At 37.5% G+C, this 14813-nt stretch overlaps 1 protein-coding gene across 4 annotated transcripts in view; it reads right to left on the bottom strand.

The window, feature by feature from the left end:
• Positions 1 to 1213: 1213 nt before the first annotated feature.
• Positions 1214 to 14813, bottom strand: part of LOC133872861 (kinesin-like protein KIN-7O) — a 61933-nt gene continuing 48333 nt past the window's right edge. For 2 of the 4 annotated variants that reach the window (XM_062310489.1, XM_062310486.1), the window contains exons 23-33: positions 14540 to 14743; positions 14268 to 14456; positions 11935 to 12141; positions 11686 to 11775; positions 11443 to 11583; positions 10312 to 10409; positions 6980 to 7058; positions 6726 to 6887; positions 6464 to 6583; positions 6292 to 6363; positions 1214 to 1767 (exon numbers count right to left, since the gene is read on the bottom strand). In XM_062310489.1, coding sequence (XP_062166473.1) covers positions 1540 to 1767; positions 6292 to 6363; positions 6464 to 6583; positions 6726 to 6887; positions 6980 to 7058; positions 10312 to 10409; positions 11443 to 11583; positions 11686 to 11775; positions 11935 to 12141; positions 14268 to 14456; positions 14540 to 14743 — 1590 coding nt within the window. In that variant the 3' untranslated portion in view covers positions 1214 to 1539. Of the gene's footprint in view, positions 1768 to 6239; positions 6364 to 6463; positions 6584 to 6725; positions 6888 to 6979; positions 7059 to 10311; positions 10410 to 11442; positions 11584 to 11685; positions 11776 to 11934; positions 12142 to 14267; positions 14457 to 14539; positions 14744 to 14813 lie in introns of all 4 variants that reach the window. The other 2 variants (XM_062310487.1, XM_062310488.1) reach the window with 2 other exon arrangements.

The raw sequence follows: 14813 nt of genomic DNA, 5'->3' as shown, positions 1-14813 counted from the left end.
ATCAAACCCAATGCACTTTAACAAACCAATTACGTTTTCGGCAGACAACAAACAAAGCAAAATGATACAAATCGGGACCACAAATGATTAAAAAACACATACTGTAAGCGAAACCCCCAAATCCCGACAAACCCTAACATTTTTTTATACCTAAATTGCAGTCAATTTCTACATTAAAAATGAGACTAAACAAACAACATTAACAAAAACCCCAAAGCCGACCACCCTAAATTAACAAAAACCCCCAAATCCGAAACCCTAGATTAACAAAACCCCCCCAAATCGCCTACCAAAAAAAAAAACTTTCTCCATTAAAAAACCACTAACCTTTATTTAACAACGATTATGAACGAGTTGAGCGGTATGGATTTCGGTATGGATTTCGGCGACAGGTTGTGGGTGGGTCAGTTCGTGTAGAACCTTCGAAAGCCGTCCGTGCTAAGTGGAAGTGGGGACCTCACGCACGAAATGTCTAAATCCAAACGATAGGTGAGGCGGGGGTATTTTGGGTAGCATTTCAGTCTGAAACGGTCACATGACTTGCACGTGACCGACTTGCCATCCAAAATAACAGGCGACTGGACGGAAGGTCCATTTCGTTACACGCTGGCAAGTTCGGGGGGGTCATGTACCGATTTTTGTACATTGGGGGGTAAATCGCCACACCGTGGATAAATCAGGGGGGTGAAGTGTAGTTATCCCCAAGACTAATTTCTGTGTAATTAGTTGGAATTGAAAGTGGCATCACTAGATATGATCATTGTAATGGGCTCATATTTAATTAAGAAGAATAATTAACTTTGAGAGTTACTAACAGTTCTTTTTAAATTAATTAACTTGCATGCAATATGGTTATTGTTAGAATGGTGCAGTGGACTTTTTGTAAGATTTTTAGACATTCAACGGTATTCGATGGTGGTGTTCTAATTATGTCCTTGCTATTCTTTTAAACTTTTCATGCAAACAATTAGTAAAACCCGGCTGATGAACCTTGTATGAGTTCCTAGAGCTAGAATCCTAATGGATTGAAGTACCTTCTGTTTCGATCGAGTTTGTCGACACGCATGAAGGTACTGCATGTTCGCAGAGGAACAAGAGTTCTGTTTGGTCATAAACATAATTAGTTTCTAAGACTCACAAAATGTTGTATCAGCTTCCGGTGCTGTTGTTTTAATGCACACGCTGTTGGGTTGAATTTAAACCCCATTATACGTGGATCAATCATTTAATTTATATTATAATACTTACCTTCACTTGTGGATTCAAGTGGGACCAAAATCCTCTCTAGTTGAGAAGAACTGGAAAGGAGCCGATACTTTATACACAAACATTTTTGTAATTTTACACTACATAAAATTACAAAAATGTTTGTATATAAAGGACCGGCTCCTCTCCAGTTGAAAATCAACCGGAGAGGATCCTGATGCATTCAAGTAAGAGCAGTACGCTATTGGTGTTTGTTTGAGTTTTGTACAAGTTGGCATTGTCATTTACATTGAGAAACTATTTGGAGAATTTAATTACATGGAGAAATTCCATTTATTGGGCCGTAGCAGCAGCAAGCTGCTTCTTGAGGTTGAGGACCTCAATTCCTTTGGAAGCCAAGCGGTCCTTGAGCTTTCCTGCTGCCTCCTCATATCTCTTGTTCATGAGATCCGACTCCTCCACCGCTTCCCTGTATCTATTACGGAAGGCATCTAACTTTGCTTGTGTCCCTCGGAGTCTCATCCTCTGTTTGGCCATTTCCTTCTTGTTGTCAACTTCATCCTGTTTTAACTATTAATTGTTAAAGAATACACACAGGGATATTTCTTCTGAAAGGGCATAAAGAAAATAACTGGAAAATTAAGAGAAAAATATTGAACTGAAGCCAAAATCATAAGCAAGGGAAATTTCTAGTTGCCAATCTAAGGCAATTTCATGTAATAATTACTTTATGATTTTGCGAGAGAGGCAACCATATGTCACATTAATGAAGTTCATGAAATTTGTTTAGACCACAAGACAACTTAGTACTCCTGACACTTTACAATATAACCCCCCCGAACAAACATATATAAGGATGCTGATGCTGGTAAAGTGAGTTCTAGAGGACTTACATTCCTAATAAGCTTCCTAGAAAAATTTAGGAATTCCTATTTGACAATAAGCATTAAAACGTTAATTTTTGTTAAAAATTAAAATTGTGGAGACAATACCTTGATTTCATGTCGGACTTGCCATCAGAAAATAAAAATAAAAGGGCTCAACACAAGTTACAGCGTTTGTTAGGTTTTTAGTGTTGGCAAATTTAGTGTCAAAACAAGTTTTAAGTCTAGGGTTTAGTCGGTGCAAAAGTTGATCCTAGACATGAAAATTCAAGTTTGTGTTTGCTGTCCAACATTGATCTAGTCGGATTAAAATGGCCGTATCATTTGATTCCAACATCAGATGAAAACAAGTTTGGTGGCATTGAAAAGATGACTCAAAATGCTACAATTTTGTGTTTCATGAAAAGTTTCAAATTCCAAAGTTTACTAGGTTGAAACCAACTTCCAGAAGCGAGCGTTTGCTAGACCGTTTGCTGGAGGGTCCGAATGGTAAGGCTTTAAAGAGCACTGTTCAAACGGTCTGCACCATTGAAGAATCCGAGAGCAGCTTTCACTAGACCATCCGAACGACATGTTGCTTTGAAGATCCAGAGACCACCGTTCGGAGAACCGATCGAATGCTAGTCTTCCAGAGTTCACCGTTCACTGCACCGTTTGTTGAGCCGTTCAAATGGCACCGTCAAGAACTAGTATTTAACCTAGTTTCGTTCAGAGATTAGAGGCAGTATTAAGAGAGCTTAGAGCTTAGTTTTTTGTGCTAAGAGAGAAATTTGTTATATGGTCTTTCAAGTACATTTCTCTTAGTCTTTGTTGTAAACCACAACCATTCATCAACAACTGAAGCCTATTAGAGTTCCGATAAAGAAGAAAAAGTAAAAGAATTGTCTAGAGATTCTGGGAGAACTATTGCGGTAGTGGGTAAGTGGGTCACTTATCTAGTACAAGGGTGTGTCAGTTGCAAAGGTTTTCTAAGTATGAACATCTTGTAATTTTTCATTCTTCTATATAAAATTGATTTCCAAAGTTTGGCTGCCCCGTAGTAATTTTTTCTCTTTGAGGTGTTCAAAGGGTTTCCAGCTTTATTTGGTATTACATGTGTGAATGAAGCCTCTGTTGTGGATAATTTGAAGTTTTTGGGCAGTTCCAACTAGTGGAACGTGAGCTTTACTAGGGAGGCTCACAATTGGGAGGTGGATGATTTTGCTTATTTCTTCCGGGCGTTGCATTCAGTTAAAGTGAGAAGAGGTAGAGAAGATAAGATGTGTTGGTCTCCTCCAAAAAAGATTTGTTCAAGGTCAAGTCATTCTTTTACACCATGGCTTGCTCTAGTGGTAGTCGCTTTCTTTAGAAAAAGTGTTTGGCACACTCAAGCTCCTTCAAGGACTGCCTTTTGTGTGTGGTCCGCGGCCCTTGGCAATATCCTTACCCTGGACAACCTTAGGAAGCGGCATGTTATAATGATAAACAGATGCTATATGTGCAAGAAGACTAGGGAGTCCATGAACCATCTTCTTCTTCACTACGACGTGACTTCTGCTTTGTGGAGTATTCTCTTCAGTCGTTTCAGGATGTCTTGGGTGATGCCCAGACGGGTTATCGACCTGCTTGCTTGCTTGTCTTGTGGAGTACTTTATCGCTCGCTTTTCTCTTTCTAATTATGTGTTTCTTTTGTATACTCCCAGTGTACTAAAGGGCGTCTTACGCTTTTTTAATGAAATTGATACATTACTTATAAAAAATTAAAAAAAAAAAAAGAAAGGGTTTCCACTTTGTCACCAAATTACTTGTGTTGAATGATTTATCGCTTTTATTATATTTGGTGAATGTTTGTGTGGTTGCTTAATTTTAAATTCAACATTATATTGGAATACACTGATACGTTCAGAATTTTAGGGCTTACGTGGCAGTACCGAATCCCCAAGACAGCAGTGAATAAGGAGTATAATCTCCATATATTATTTCCTTAAGTATTTAGTTTAATAAGGAATGTATTTTCCATTAGTTATTTTCTTCTTAGTTTATTTTCCTACATTGTGTTATGACGGCTAGACCTAATGGTTATGTCTTATGACCTAGCTGTCATCTATTTAAGTGTAATCCTACTCAAAGAATAAGCATGCTGAATATTATGAACACCTAGACCTTTATGGTTGTTTTGGAGATCACGGCTCTCTCGAAGTAGCCCATATCTTTTCTTGTTTCTTTTTATTATTTGATTGCATCAAGTGGTATCAGAGTGAAGGTTGATTGTTTTCTACAACAATCTTTATCCACATCATCACCATGCATTTCTGGAATGAAGAGGAACGAGTGAGGCTAGACAAGATGCGGTCAGAATTCCTCGCGTACAAAGAAGAAGCGAGCAAACGGATGGAGGAGATACGGAAAAGAATTGAAAGCTTTTCTCCACCACGCACCTCCCCGGCAAGCCAAGCCCCACCCCTAACACCTACCCCACCGGCTGCCACCATCACAAAAAAAGGAAGAAAAGAGCGGTTGAAGTAACAAAAATCCATCCACACTGGCATTCCACCAAACCACCGTCGATCGGCCGCAAGTCAGCCCACCTCAGCCGTAAATTTAGAAGGCACCACACTCAACCTTCCAAACGCGCCGTCATCAACTCACGCCGCGCCTCCATGCCTCTAGAAGTCACTCGTGTTCACTGTGGTGCGAGAGAGGTAAAGAAGAGAGTAAAAGGGACTCTTGCGGCGAAGTTCTGTAACACTGGACAGACATGTGTTTGTGCAAATAGAGTTCGTGTACAAGAGGTTATTTACGAGAAATCAAAAAAAGCTTGTTCAAAAGCTGTCCAAAATCTCCAAGTTGGGGATGGCTTTACTATGGGTGTGGTCTAGGGTCCTTTGATCAATGAAGCTGCAGTGAAAACAGTGGAAGGGCAAGGACTGATTTTTGCAAAACCAGAATTCTTCCTTGGGGACAAGGAAGATGTTAGGGGAGAGGGATGATACGTTCAGATTTTTATGGCTTACGTGGCAGTACACGTGGCAGTACCGAATCCCCAAGACAGCAGTGAATAAGGAATATAATCTCCATATATTATTTCCTTAAGTATTTAGTTTAATAAGGAATGTATTTTCCATTAGTTATTTCCTTCTTAGTTTATTTTCCTACATTGTGTTATGACGGCTAGACCTAATGGTTATGTCTTATGACCTAACTGTCATCTATTTAAGTGTAATCCTACTCAAGGAATAAGCATGCTGAATATTATGAAAACCTAGACCTTTGTGGTTGTTTTGGAGATCACGGCTCTCTCGAAGTAGCCCATATCTTTTCTTTTGTTTCTTTTTAATATTTGATTGCATCATACACCTATTCAACTCCCCTTTTAGGTGTTGTTTGGAGTCTTGGTATATATTTTTCAACATTCGATAAGATTCAAATGGTAATGAAGATGTTTTTACGTGAAAATGATGCCATTATAGTCAATCCTTCAGTGCAAGCACATCAATACAACAACAAATAACAGATCTATCAGTTTCTTTTTTGACAAATCCATAAAAAGAAAGAAAGAAAACATTTTCACCTTAATGTTTAGTTCCTAATATATTTTAGAGGAAAAAATGTTTTACCCTCTCTTGGTTACACCATACAACATAAAACCTCCTGAGGTTTGGTTTGTGACACTCAACATCCCTATGGTGCGGATTAAACTGAAAAATCCAACATGAGGTGTAGATGACCTTATAACCAATCAGAGAATGCCACATCACAAATTATTTTAACACCATCCTGCATACAATCTTTCTTCCTTCAAGGTAAAAGCTAAAAATGAAAATTAAATTATTTTCTCCCTTATAAAAACAATTAATGACGTGGCATTATATTATTTGCTATAAGGTCATGTGCACCTCATATGTTGGTTTTTTTTAGCTTAATCTTAACCAAAGGGAGGGAAAGTGTCACAGACCAAATTTCAAGGAAGTTTCGTGTTACAATCCCACTACAAGAGGTAGAATGTAATTTTTCTATTTTAAGAACATTTTCATTTCTAATGAAAAGCTACAAGCCAATGTTGGGAGCAACAGCATGTCTTAGGGTGTCAAGTGCAGGTACACAAGTAAAATATTCTAGTGCGTCCGATTGTTGGTACCAATGCACTGGGTTATGGCGTTCATTATTGACCTTTCTAATGAAATGCTAGCAGGCCAAAAATGTCAAGTATGCAGACACTTACATTGTGCCTCTTGACTTCCATGCTGGAAATTTTCCTATTCAGTTCCTCCATTTGGACTTTTGCCTCGGTTAACTGGTGATATTCCCATCATAATATAAGATTATTCCCAGACAAGTTGGACAACAAATAAGAACAAAAGTTTTTTTTCTTATCAAAAAACTTTTGAACCTACCATCTCATTGCAATGCTTTTTGAGGAATTCCACTTCAACAACATGGTTCTGCTGCTCTCCTATCTGAATCATCAATTTATCCCTTTCCTTTGTCATAGAAAGAAGTTGGTCATTAAGATTCTGCCAAAGAAGTACAGTTATCAATCCATTAAATATCCACAAATTCTCACACAAACTGATAACAGTTTCTTAGTTGCAAGGGATAATTGTTAACTGCTCATTTTAGATATAATATTCTTGAAATAATGCATTTTGATGAAACCTGGAAGTCATTTGAAAGTTCTGATCTTGTATCCAACTCTCTAGTTCGAATAAATAATTCTTCTCCTTCTTTATTGAAAAAATTACGCTCCTTAAGCATTTGCACATCCCCACAAGCATGATTATGTTCTACAGAGAGCATCTCCAAATTCGACTTCAACATCTTAAGGACAAAAAACAAAGTTAAGCTATGAATACCAGCAAGTTCGTCTTACAACCATAAATATGAACCAGAGGATAAAGCAAAAAACTGACTTCTTGAGATTGTTTGCTCTCGACATTAGCTACTTTTATGTCATTTTTCAGCTGATCAATCTCCAAAGACTTCTCCATGCTGCATCAATACCAAATGGAAACATAATGGTTTGGTTTGTTGAGTCAGATACAATAATGATGTCAAAGCCCAAGCAACCAGAAAAGAAGCAGCACAAGAATCAATTACAGAAAAATGTTGAGGGATTCCCTTGAAGTAAATGTAGATTATTAACAGTGTATTATGTATTTATCATGTAATAGAAGAGTTGACTAAACTCCTCAACAAAGAGTTCAAGGAGATTTGCAGGAAAAGGACCATGGAATACCACCAAGAGGAAATTGATAAACATATATTAACATTAACCTTTCTCACCCTCATGCATCAAAAAAATGATAGATCACGAATTCGGAATCATGTTCCAAACATATTAAAGATAATCCATATTACCCAAACTTGATTGTTGAATCTGTCCAACACAGATGCTGCAGCCTAAAGATGACCTCAAAAGGTAGAATAGCCTCCAAACAAGTCTTAAGGAAAAGCAACCCGAGCAATTTGAAATTAGAGAATTGTAACAAGGGGTGATAAACCAACTCAGTTAGAAGTCTACTAATAATTTGTATCACATTCAGGCAAAAGGCATCTGGACTATGATCTATGCCTTAGCAAGATGTGGAAAGGCCTTTAGGCCAAAACTGAAAGTAAGGGCAAATGATCATGTAGACTATCACCACACACCAATATTTACAAAATTTCACCCTTTAGCATTGCTCATTTTCTAGACAAGTTGACATAATTGGGTGCAGAAATATGGATAACACTAGTCATGGGTGGATTATGAAGCCGTTGTATGGGCATGTGCATTGTATGAACAAGTGCTAAGTTCCACATTAATTGTTCACTAGGTGGAACTAGTCTTATAAGTGATTCCAAAAAAAAAAAAAAAAAACTCCAATCATAATTTGCCACCCTCTCTTGCCCCTTCTCTTCGTGATAGTCATGGATGCCCTCTAGAGCGATGGTTGGCTAAGGATTCTGAGTAGGCAACATCAACGCTACCCCTTTGGAAATATCTCAATTTCTGATCATAGATGATACACTTACCATGTGTAATGCAGTTGGTGATCAAATTCATAATTTGGATCACATTCTCCTGTATTTTGAAGTAATTTCAGGATTAAAGGTCAATCTACAAAAATCTAAGTTAGTCATTGTAGGAGAGGTTCCACATAAAGAAGAGCTGGCCAGTATTCTCAGTTGTAGCATCTCTTATCTTCCTCTGAAATACTTGGGTCTCACTCTAGGTGCTCCTTTTAAATCAAAAGCCATTTGGGACAAGGTAGTCGAGAAAATGGAAGAAAAAAAAAAAAGTTGGCCAGTTGGAAGAAGATCTACTTGCCTAGGGAGGGCGTGTTAATCTCATTAAGAGTACGCTATCTAGTCTTCCTACATACTTCTTATCCCTCTTCCCTTTACCAACATGCATAGCTAGGAGATTGGAGCGCCTTCAAAGACATTTTCTTTGGGATGGTGTAGGCTGGGAGCCCAAAATGCACCTGGTGAATTGGAAGAGTGTTTGCTCCCCAATCATTAGAGGGGGATTGGGTATAAAAAATCTCATGTTGTTCGACAAAGCTCTCCTCGGTAAATGGCTATAGAGATTTAGGCAAGAGGGAAATTCTTTATGGAGACAAGTAATTGATATGAAGTATGGGATCCAAAGAAAGGATTGGTGTTTAGACGAAGAACGGGGACCTTACGGGGTGAGTCTTTGGAACGGTTGGGGATAATTTTCCCATTTTGTATCCTAGAAGGTTGGGGATAGTTACCACATTCGCTTCAGGCATGACGTGTGATGCGGACAAAAGGCTCTTAAGTACTCATTTTCAGAATTTTATTCTTTAGCCCGGAACAAAGATGCCTTAGTGTAAGACTACTTGGACCTTTCCAGTTCTCTTATCCATTGGAATCCAAGCTTCATTAGGGCAGCCCACAATTGGAAACGGGAATCTCTTAACTCCTTTCTCCGTCTATTATACTCCTTGAAAACTCATCTAGGAGAAGTGGATAGTATGTTGTGGATACCAGCTAGCAGCCACGGTTTTGCAGTGAAGAGTTATTATAAAATGTTACAATTAGGTGAGCATTGTTCATCCCCTTGGAAAAGTATTTGGAAGGTTAAGGCCCCTCCTCATATTGCTTTCTTCTTATGGACAGCAGCAAAGGGTAGAATCATTTTTTTGATAAGTAAAGTATATTGAAAAAGTGCAAAGGGGCGCAACCTATAGTACAGGACGTATACATGAAGCCCTTAATTAAGGATAGAATCATCACGATCGATAACCTTAGAAGGCGAGGTTTCTCTCTAGCTAACTGGTGTTGCCTATGCAAAAAGAATGAGCAGACTATTAATCACCTTCTCATCCATTGCGAGTACACTACTGATCTCTGTATTTGGTTCTCAACATATTCGGGGTTTCTTGGGTGATGCCTAGTAATATTGCATAGCTACTTCATTGCTGGAAATTTCAAGGGCGGGCACACCCAAAGAGGCAATCTGGAAAGTTATTCCTACTTTCTTAATGTGGAACATTTGGAGAAAAAGGAATCGGTGCCTCTTTAAGGAATACGAGTCCAAAGTGCTTTCTCAAAAATCCTCTTTTCTGAGATCTCTTTTAGATTGAGATATTGTACATGTTCCAAATATTGACTCAGTGAATATAGTAGATTTGATTAGTTATTTAGATTGTAGAAGTATATAAGGTGTTCGGCACTCTTGTATACTCTTCGTGTACTAGGACTTCACCCTTTTCTTTCAATAAAATTTTATTATTATTCTTTTTTTTAAAAAAAAAAGAATAACGCATATGTAGCTAGTGTTTGTATGAGTCATCAAATAGTATTGTTGTCAACCGTAATAATGCCATGTGGTACCGAAATACACCTTAATGAGAGCGTTATGTATTTGACAGGAGATTGTGATACCCGAATTGTGAAGATGTAATAAGTCCAATATTTGGTGGGTTGATTGTAAAGATGTATGGGCATGTGCTAAGTGTCACATTAGTTGTATAGGCCGAACTAGCTTTATAAGTGATTCCGTGGAAGTGCAAATTGTAACTTTGATCAATCATTTTGAAGTATAGTGCAGATGTAACTAACACTGGAGTTATGACATTACCCGTTACTACCTGTCTTGTATTTCTCTTCTCCAATAAAAAATAAAATAAAATAACTATATTACTATATTACAGCAGTAGTCAGAACAAATTTAACTAAGATCAATATAGACAAAAAAAATGTCTTTAAGGATAGAAAAAAACACACTAACCTGCATTTCTTCTCCAATTCTGCATTCTCCTCATAATAAGTAGATCTTTCCTTGAGAACCCTGCATTCTTCTCTACAGGACTCCAACTCATTCCTCACCTTATGATACATACATAATCAATACAAGCAGATACCATGAGTTACAATAACAATTTATGTGATTTGAACATTCTATGTGGATATAAACACAACACAGTTTTGCATTTTAAACTTCTTTTTTTTCTTTTTATTTTTTATGACGAGGAACTCCTCCAAGGCAGGACCACTTCGTGTACCCACCCTTGTTAAGCAAACCTCGAACCTTTTAAACATTTTAAGTCACATTTTGTTGTAAAAGCATTATAAGAATAGATAAAACTAGTTGGAACTTATACATAGCTGTGTAACACAACCCCATCAGTTTGAAAGGAATGTATTGTTGACCCTCAAACTGTCCTAGGACGGTTGGAAGTTGACATTAGAGTCCAAACTAAGCTGAACGAGGTTCAAACCGAGCTGACCCCAAGACTGATTGCTTCAATTAGTAGTTGGTTGGGAGGTCGGTTGGAGAGAAAATGTGGACAAAGTATAGAGAGAAATTGTGAGAAAGTGTGACAAAGGACCGTGAGAAAGTGAGAGAAACTTGCGGTGGCAACTGACAATGGTGGAGAGAAACGATGATGAGATAAATGGAGCACGGTGGACAAAAGCAATGGTCAGAACAGTGGAGCCAGTGAGAGAAATCGTGGCAGGAGAGCATAGTGAATGAGAAGGTTTCAAGCGGCAAAAATGGGCTTAGGGACCTTAGGCTTAGGTTAAAGTTTAAGAAGATATATATATTTTAAGTAACGCTACATACCATCCAAACACCCCACAAATATCCCACAAAGCTGATGTGGTAAGGTCTAGTAGGCATTGGATATATATCCAACCCTCATTGAGTCAGAAATCAGAATTGAACATTTTGACCCCGATCGGGTTGATGCCCAACCCTAAAGGTTTCATATAGTACCACAAAATCATGAATCATAAACTAATGATATAATAATAATAACAACAAGAAGATCGATGACGACAACAACAATTTCATAACCTTTCAAAGCCATGCAGCAAGCTTTTCAAGATCTATTAACAGGTGGAATATGTATCATACCTCTGTCATTCCTTTTGATAACATCATGATCTCCACATCGTATAGCTTAGTATTCTCTTGTATGGCTTCAATGGAAGCCTTCTCCTTTGCGGACCAGATTGCCCTTTCCTCCTCAATTTCCAAAAGGGAATCAGACAGTTGCTGCAAACTCCAAGATACAATCCAATGACCAACTTTTACAATAACAAAACACAAAATTACACAGCAGATATACGGTATACTCAACCCAAATTTAGGAAATACCATTGCCAGCTCTTCCTTTTCTTCTACCAACTTTTTCACAGAGTTTTCCATCTCTTGCTGGTTGGATTTAGATTCTTCCAAACAATGTCTCTAGAATGAGAAGAGTAAGATTCCAAATTTGAGGTTTTAGAAGAGAGAGAGAGAGAGAGAGAGGAAAAGAAGAAAAGCATTTTAGTTATTTCATAATCGACATGGCAACAAAGAATCATGAAACCAGGTAGACGTAAAGAGATAAATGCAGAAGCTTACAAGAGCTGAAATCTCTTCTTGCAACACATTTAGCTCCGTGTTTGATACGTTCAACTGTTCGGACAGGGCTTCTATTTCTGAAGCCATACCCTCGTTTCTAGATAAAACCTCTTCTTTTTCCCTGTATGCAGCAGCTAATTCCTCTTCCAAAGAAGCCATATCTGTCTCATATTCAAATGCAAGAACTTCCAGTTTTTTGTTTTCTTCCTGAACACCAGAAAAAGAAAAAACAATAATTAGAATAGTATAAGAATTGTAGTGTTCTACACTCTAGCCAGCAACAAAATGGAACTGCTCGGTAAAGACAAAAATTTTCCTAGGTGAGAAAACTCTTTTAAACATCGGAGACCCATCAAAGACATTTAACTAAATGTAATTACAATGTGTAGCGAGGCATAGCGCTCATAGAACATGGCATAACCACAAAGCAGATAATGAAACAAAAGGTGCAAGTATAAAAACAACTGTCTGAGTAGATATAAGATCATAACACCCATATGCCATTACTTTTAAAGAAAGGAAAAAGCTCAAAACATGTACACAAAATTTTCATGTGAACTAATGTGGAGACTCTCTTGTCCACAAAAAGAAAGGAAAAACCTAGATGTGATGTGTGCAAAGTGCACAATGAAGCTGCCATATCATTTTTATATATAATATTCTTTAAAAAAAAGATACTAGCTATTTTTCTTTTAAAAAAAAAAAGTGTATATTTGATGATTTAAACAGTTATCTGAGATCCATCTAGTGAATAAAGTACCAAAACCTGTTGTATGTTGTACGTCCACATCAGAGGAGCAAAAATATTGATAATGTTGCTTCGAGTCCCTACATGAAGCTCATATCAACTAACACATCTCAAGTAACACACCAATTCTATGAGTAAATGTTTGGTTTTGTATGTGTCTCTTGCATTTTTTTTTTCTTTTTTTTTTCTTTTTTTTTTTTTTTTTATAGATTTTATAGATCTTTTGAATGGTAAACTGTAGTCTTTAGGGTAGTCTTTTGAATAATCCTATGAAGGAAAGAACTCTCCTCTTTCCAATAATTTCTTTTTTAGAATAACTTCTATAGGGACCTAGCACAAAACATGTCATTTGTGCCCTCCACTAAGAGCTAGACACATTAGCGTAGAACATCAAAAGGACTTAAGATAAAAACATCAGATCTCACCCTATTCTCTCCATGAATCGACAAAATTTCTTTCCGGCTCCTCCACCGATTCTTTTCTAGAGGCTCCTCCTCCAGTGTCTACTTTTCCCACCGCACCTCCACCGGCCACTTCTCCTGCTGGACCTCCTCTAGTACCTCTAAAGGACCTTGAGCTTTAAACAACAATTTTGCTAAGATGATGCGGTGATGCCAGAAGCAGTGGACTTACTAAATCCAGTGGGGGTGCAACAAGCCTACTGTTACATCATACCTCGAGCATTACTGGTTTCTTTAAAGGCAACAGCTTCAGCTAAAATCTATTTTGAGGATTGGAGCTCTGGCCTCAATGGAGGGAGACACAATCAAACCAACCCCACCCAAATCTTATTGGAGCAGAAATGCAATCATTGGACCAGAAAAGCAGCCACTGGAGGAGGAGCTGCCAGAAAAGAAGTGGCCGGAGGAGGAAATGCTGGAAAAGAATCGGTTAGTGGAGGAGTTAGAGAGAAATTTTGTCGATTATGGAGAGAATAGGTTGAGATCCGGTATTTTCATATTCAGCCATTTTGGTGTTCTACGGTCACATGTCTATCTCTAAGTGGAGGGCACAAAGAATATGATTTGTGCCAGATTTTTATAGAAGTTATTTTTCTTCTTCTTTTCAAAAAGGAAAAAATAAAGCTAACCCGACAAATTAGTGCTTGGTAGAATTGTAGAAAAAGTAGAGAGAAAATATTCTTATTGCTTTGATAACTTGATATTGTGCCACAAGGCTACATTGGTTAAATAGAGAAAACCTAGAACCTAATATGGAAAGAAAGAATGAAATATTACACTCAAATCATAACCTAATTAGAGAGAGAAATCAGTGAGAGAATCTTTCCATCTCCAACAATAACATCAATTTAGAATAAAATCAGAAGAATAAAACGTAATATGGTAAGACCCAATATGGAAAGATCCGTTATATTTTCAACAAGAATTACATACGACCACATGATATCATAAGTTGAAACAAGACAAAAAACAAAAAAAAAAACCCGTTCATTCTTGCAAGAACTAAATGATGAGTAAGTTCGATAATACTTCTTCAGCATTAACTTAAATTCGATACAACTATCAATTCACATGTTCAACACAGGGTAATATAAGTCACGGATATTAAGTCCCACTTCCATTACCTGCAATGTGTGTTCAAAAGGAACAGCCAGACCCTTTGCCTTTTTTGGATCAACCACTTTTGAGTTCCTGTCAAAAACTGAATCACGCCTTCGACCCACAAGTGATTCACGCTTGTTAATATCACGCTCAAGAAGAGAGTTCTGACCAAGCAACCGTTTTATCTCTCGTTCAGAAGACGCCTTCTCACCCTATATTGAACAGATAAGTTAGTGAAAGATGACAATTGAAAAGTTTGATCACCACAAATAAATCAAGGAATATATTATAAGACCTCAAGTTTGGTTTTCTCCTGGATTGCATTCCTAAGCTTGAATTCAGTTTCTTTCAGCTTTGCTTTTGTTTTCTCGAGATCTTTTCTCAAATTTTCCTTCTCCTTGGCCAAGGAACAAGATGATAAACTTGATATTTCTTTTTCAAGAGTTTGAATTTGAGAAAGAAATTCTGCCTTTTCAAAATCCCGTTGTTCCAAAAGTTCCTGCAAGAGAATGTCACTTAGCAATAACTATAACGTATATTGAAACAAAACACGGAATAAAACCAATAAA

The sequence above is a fragment of the Alnus glutinosa genome, chromosome 7, assembly GCF_958979055.1.
Source record: "Alnus glutinosa chromosome 7, dhAlnGlut1.1, whole genome shotgun sequence".
Classification (NCBI taxonomy): domain Eukaryota; kingdom Viridiplantae; phylum Streptophyta; class Magnoliopsida; order Fagales; family Betulaceae; genus Alnus; species Alnus glutinosa.
The sequence above is the reverse complement of the archived record's forward strand: the minus strand, read 5'-3'. Positions and strand labels throughout refer to the sequence as shown.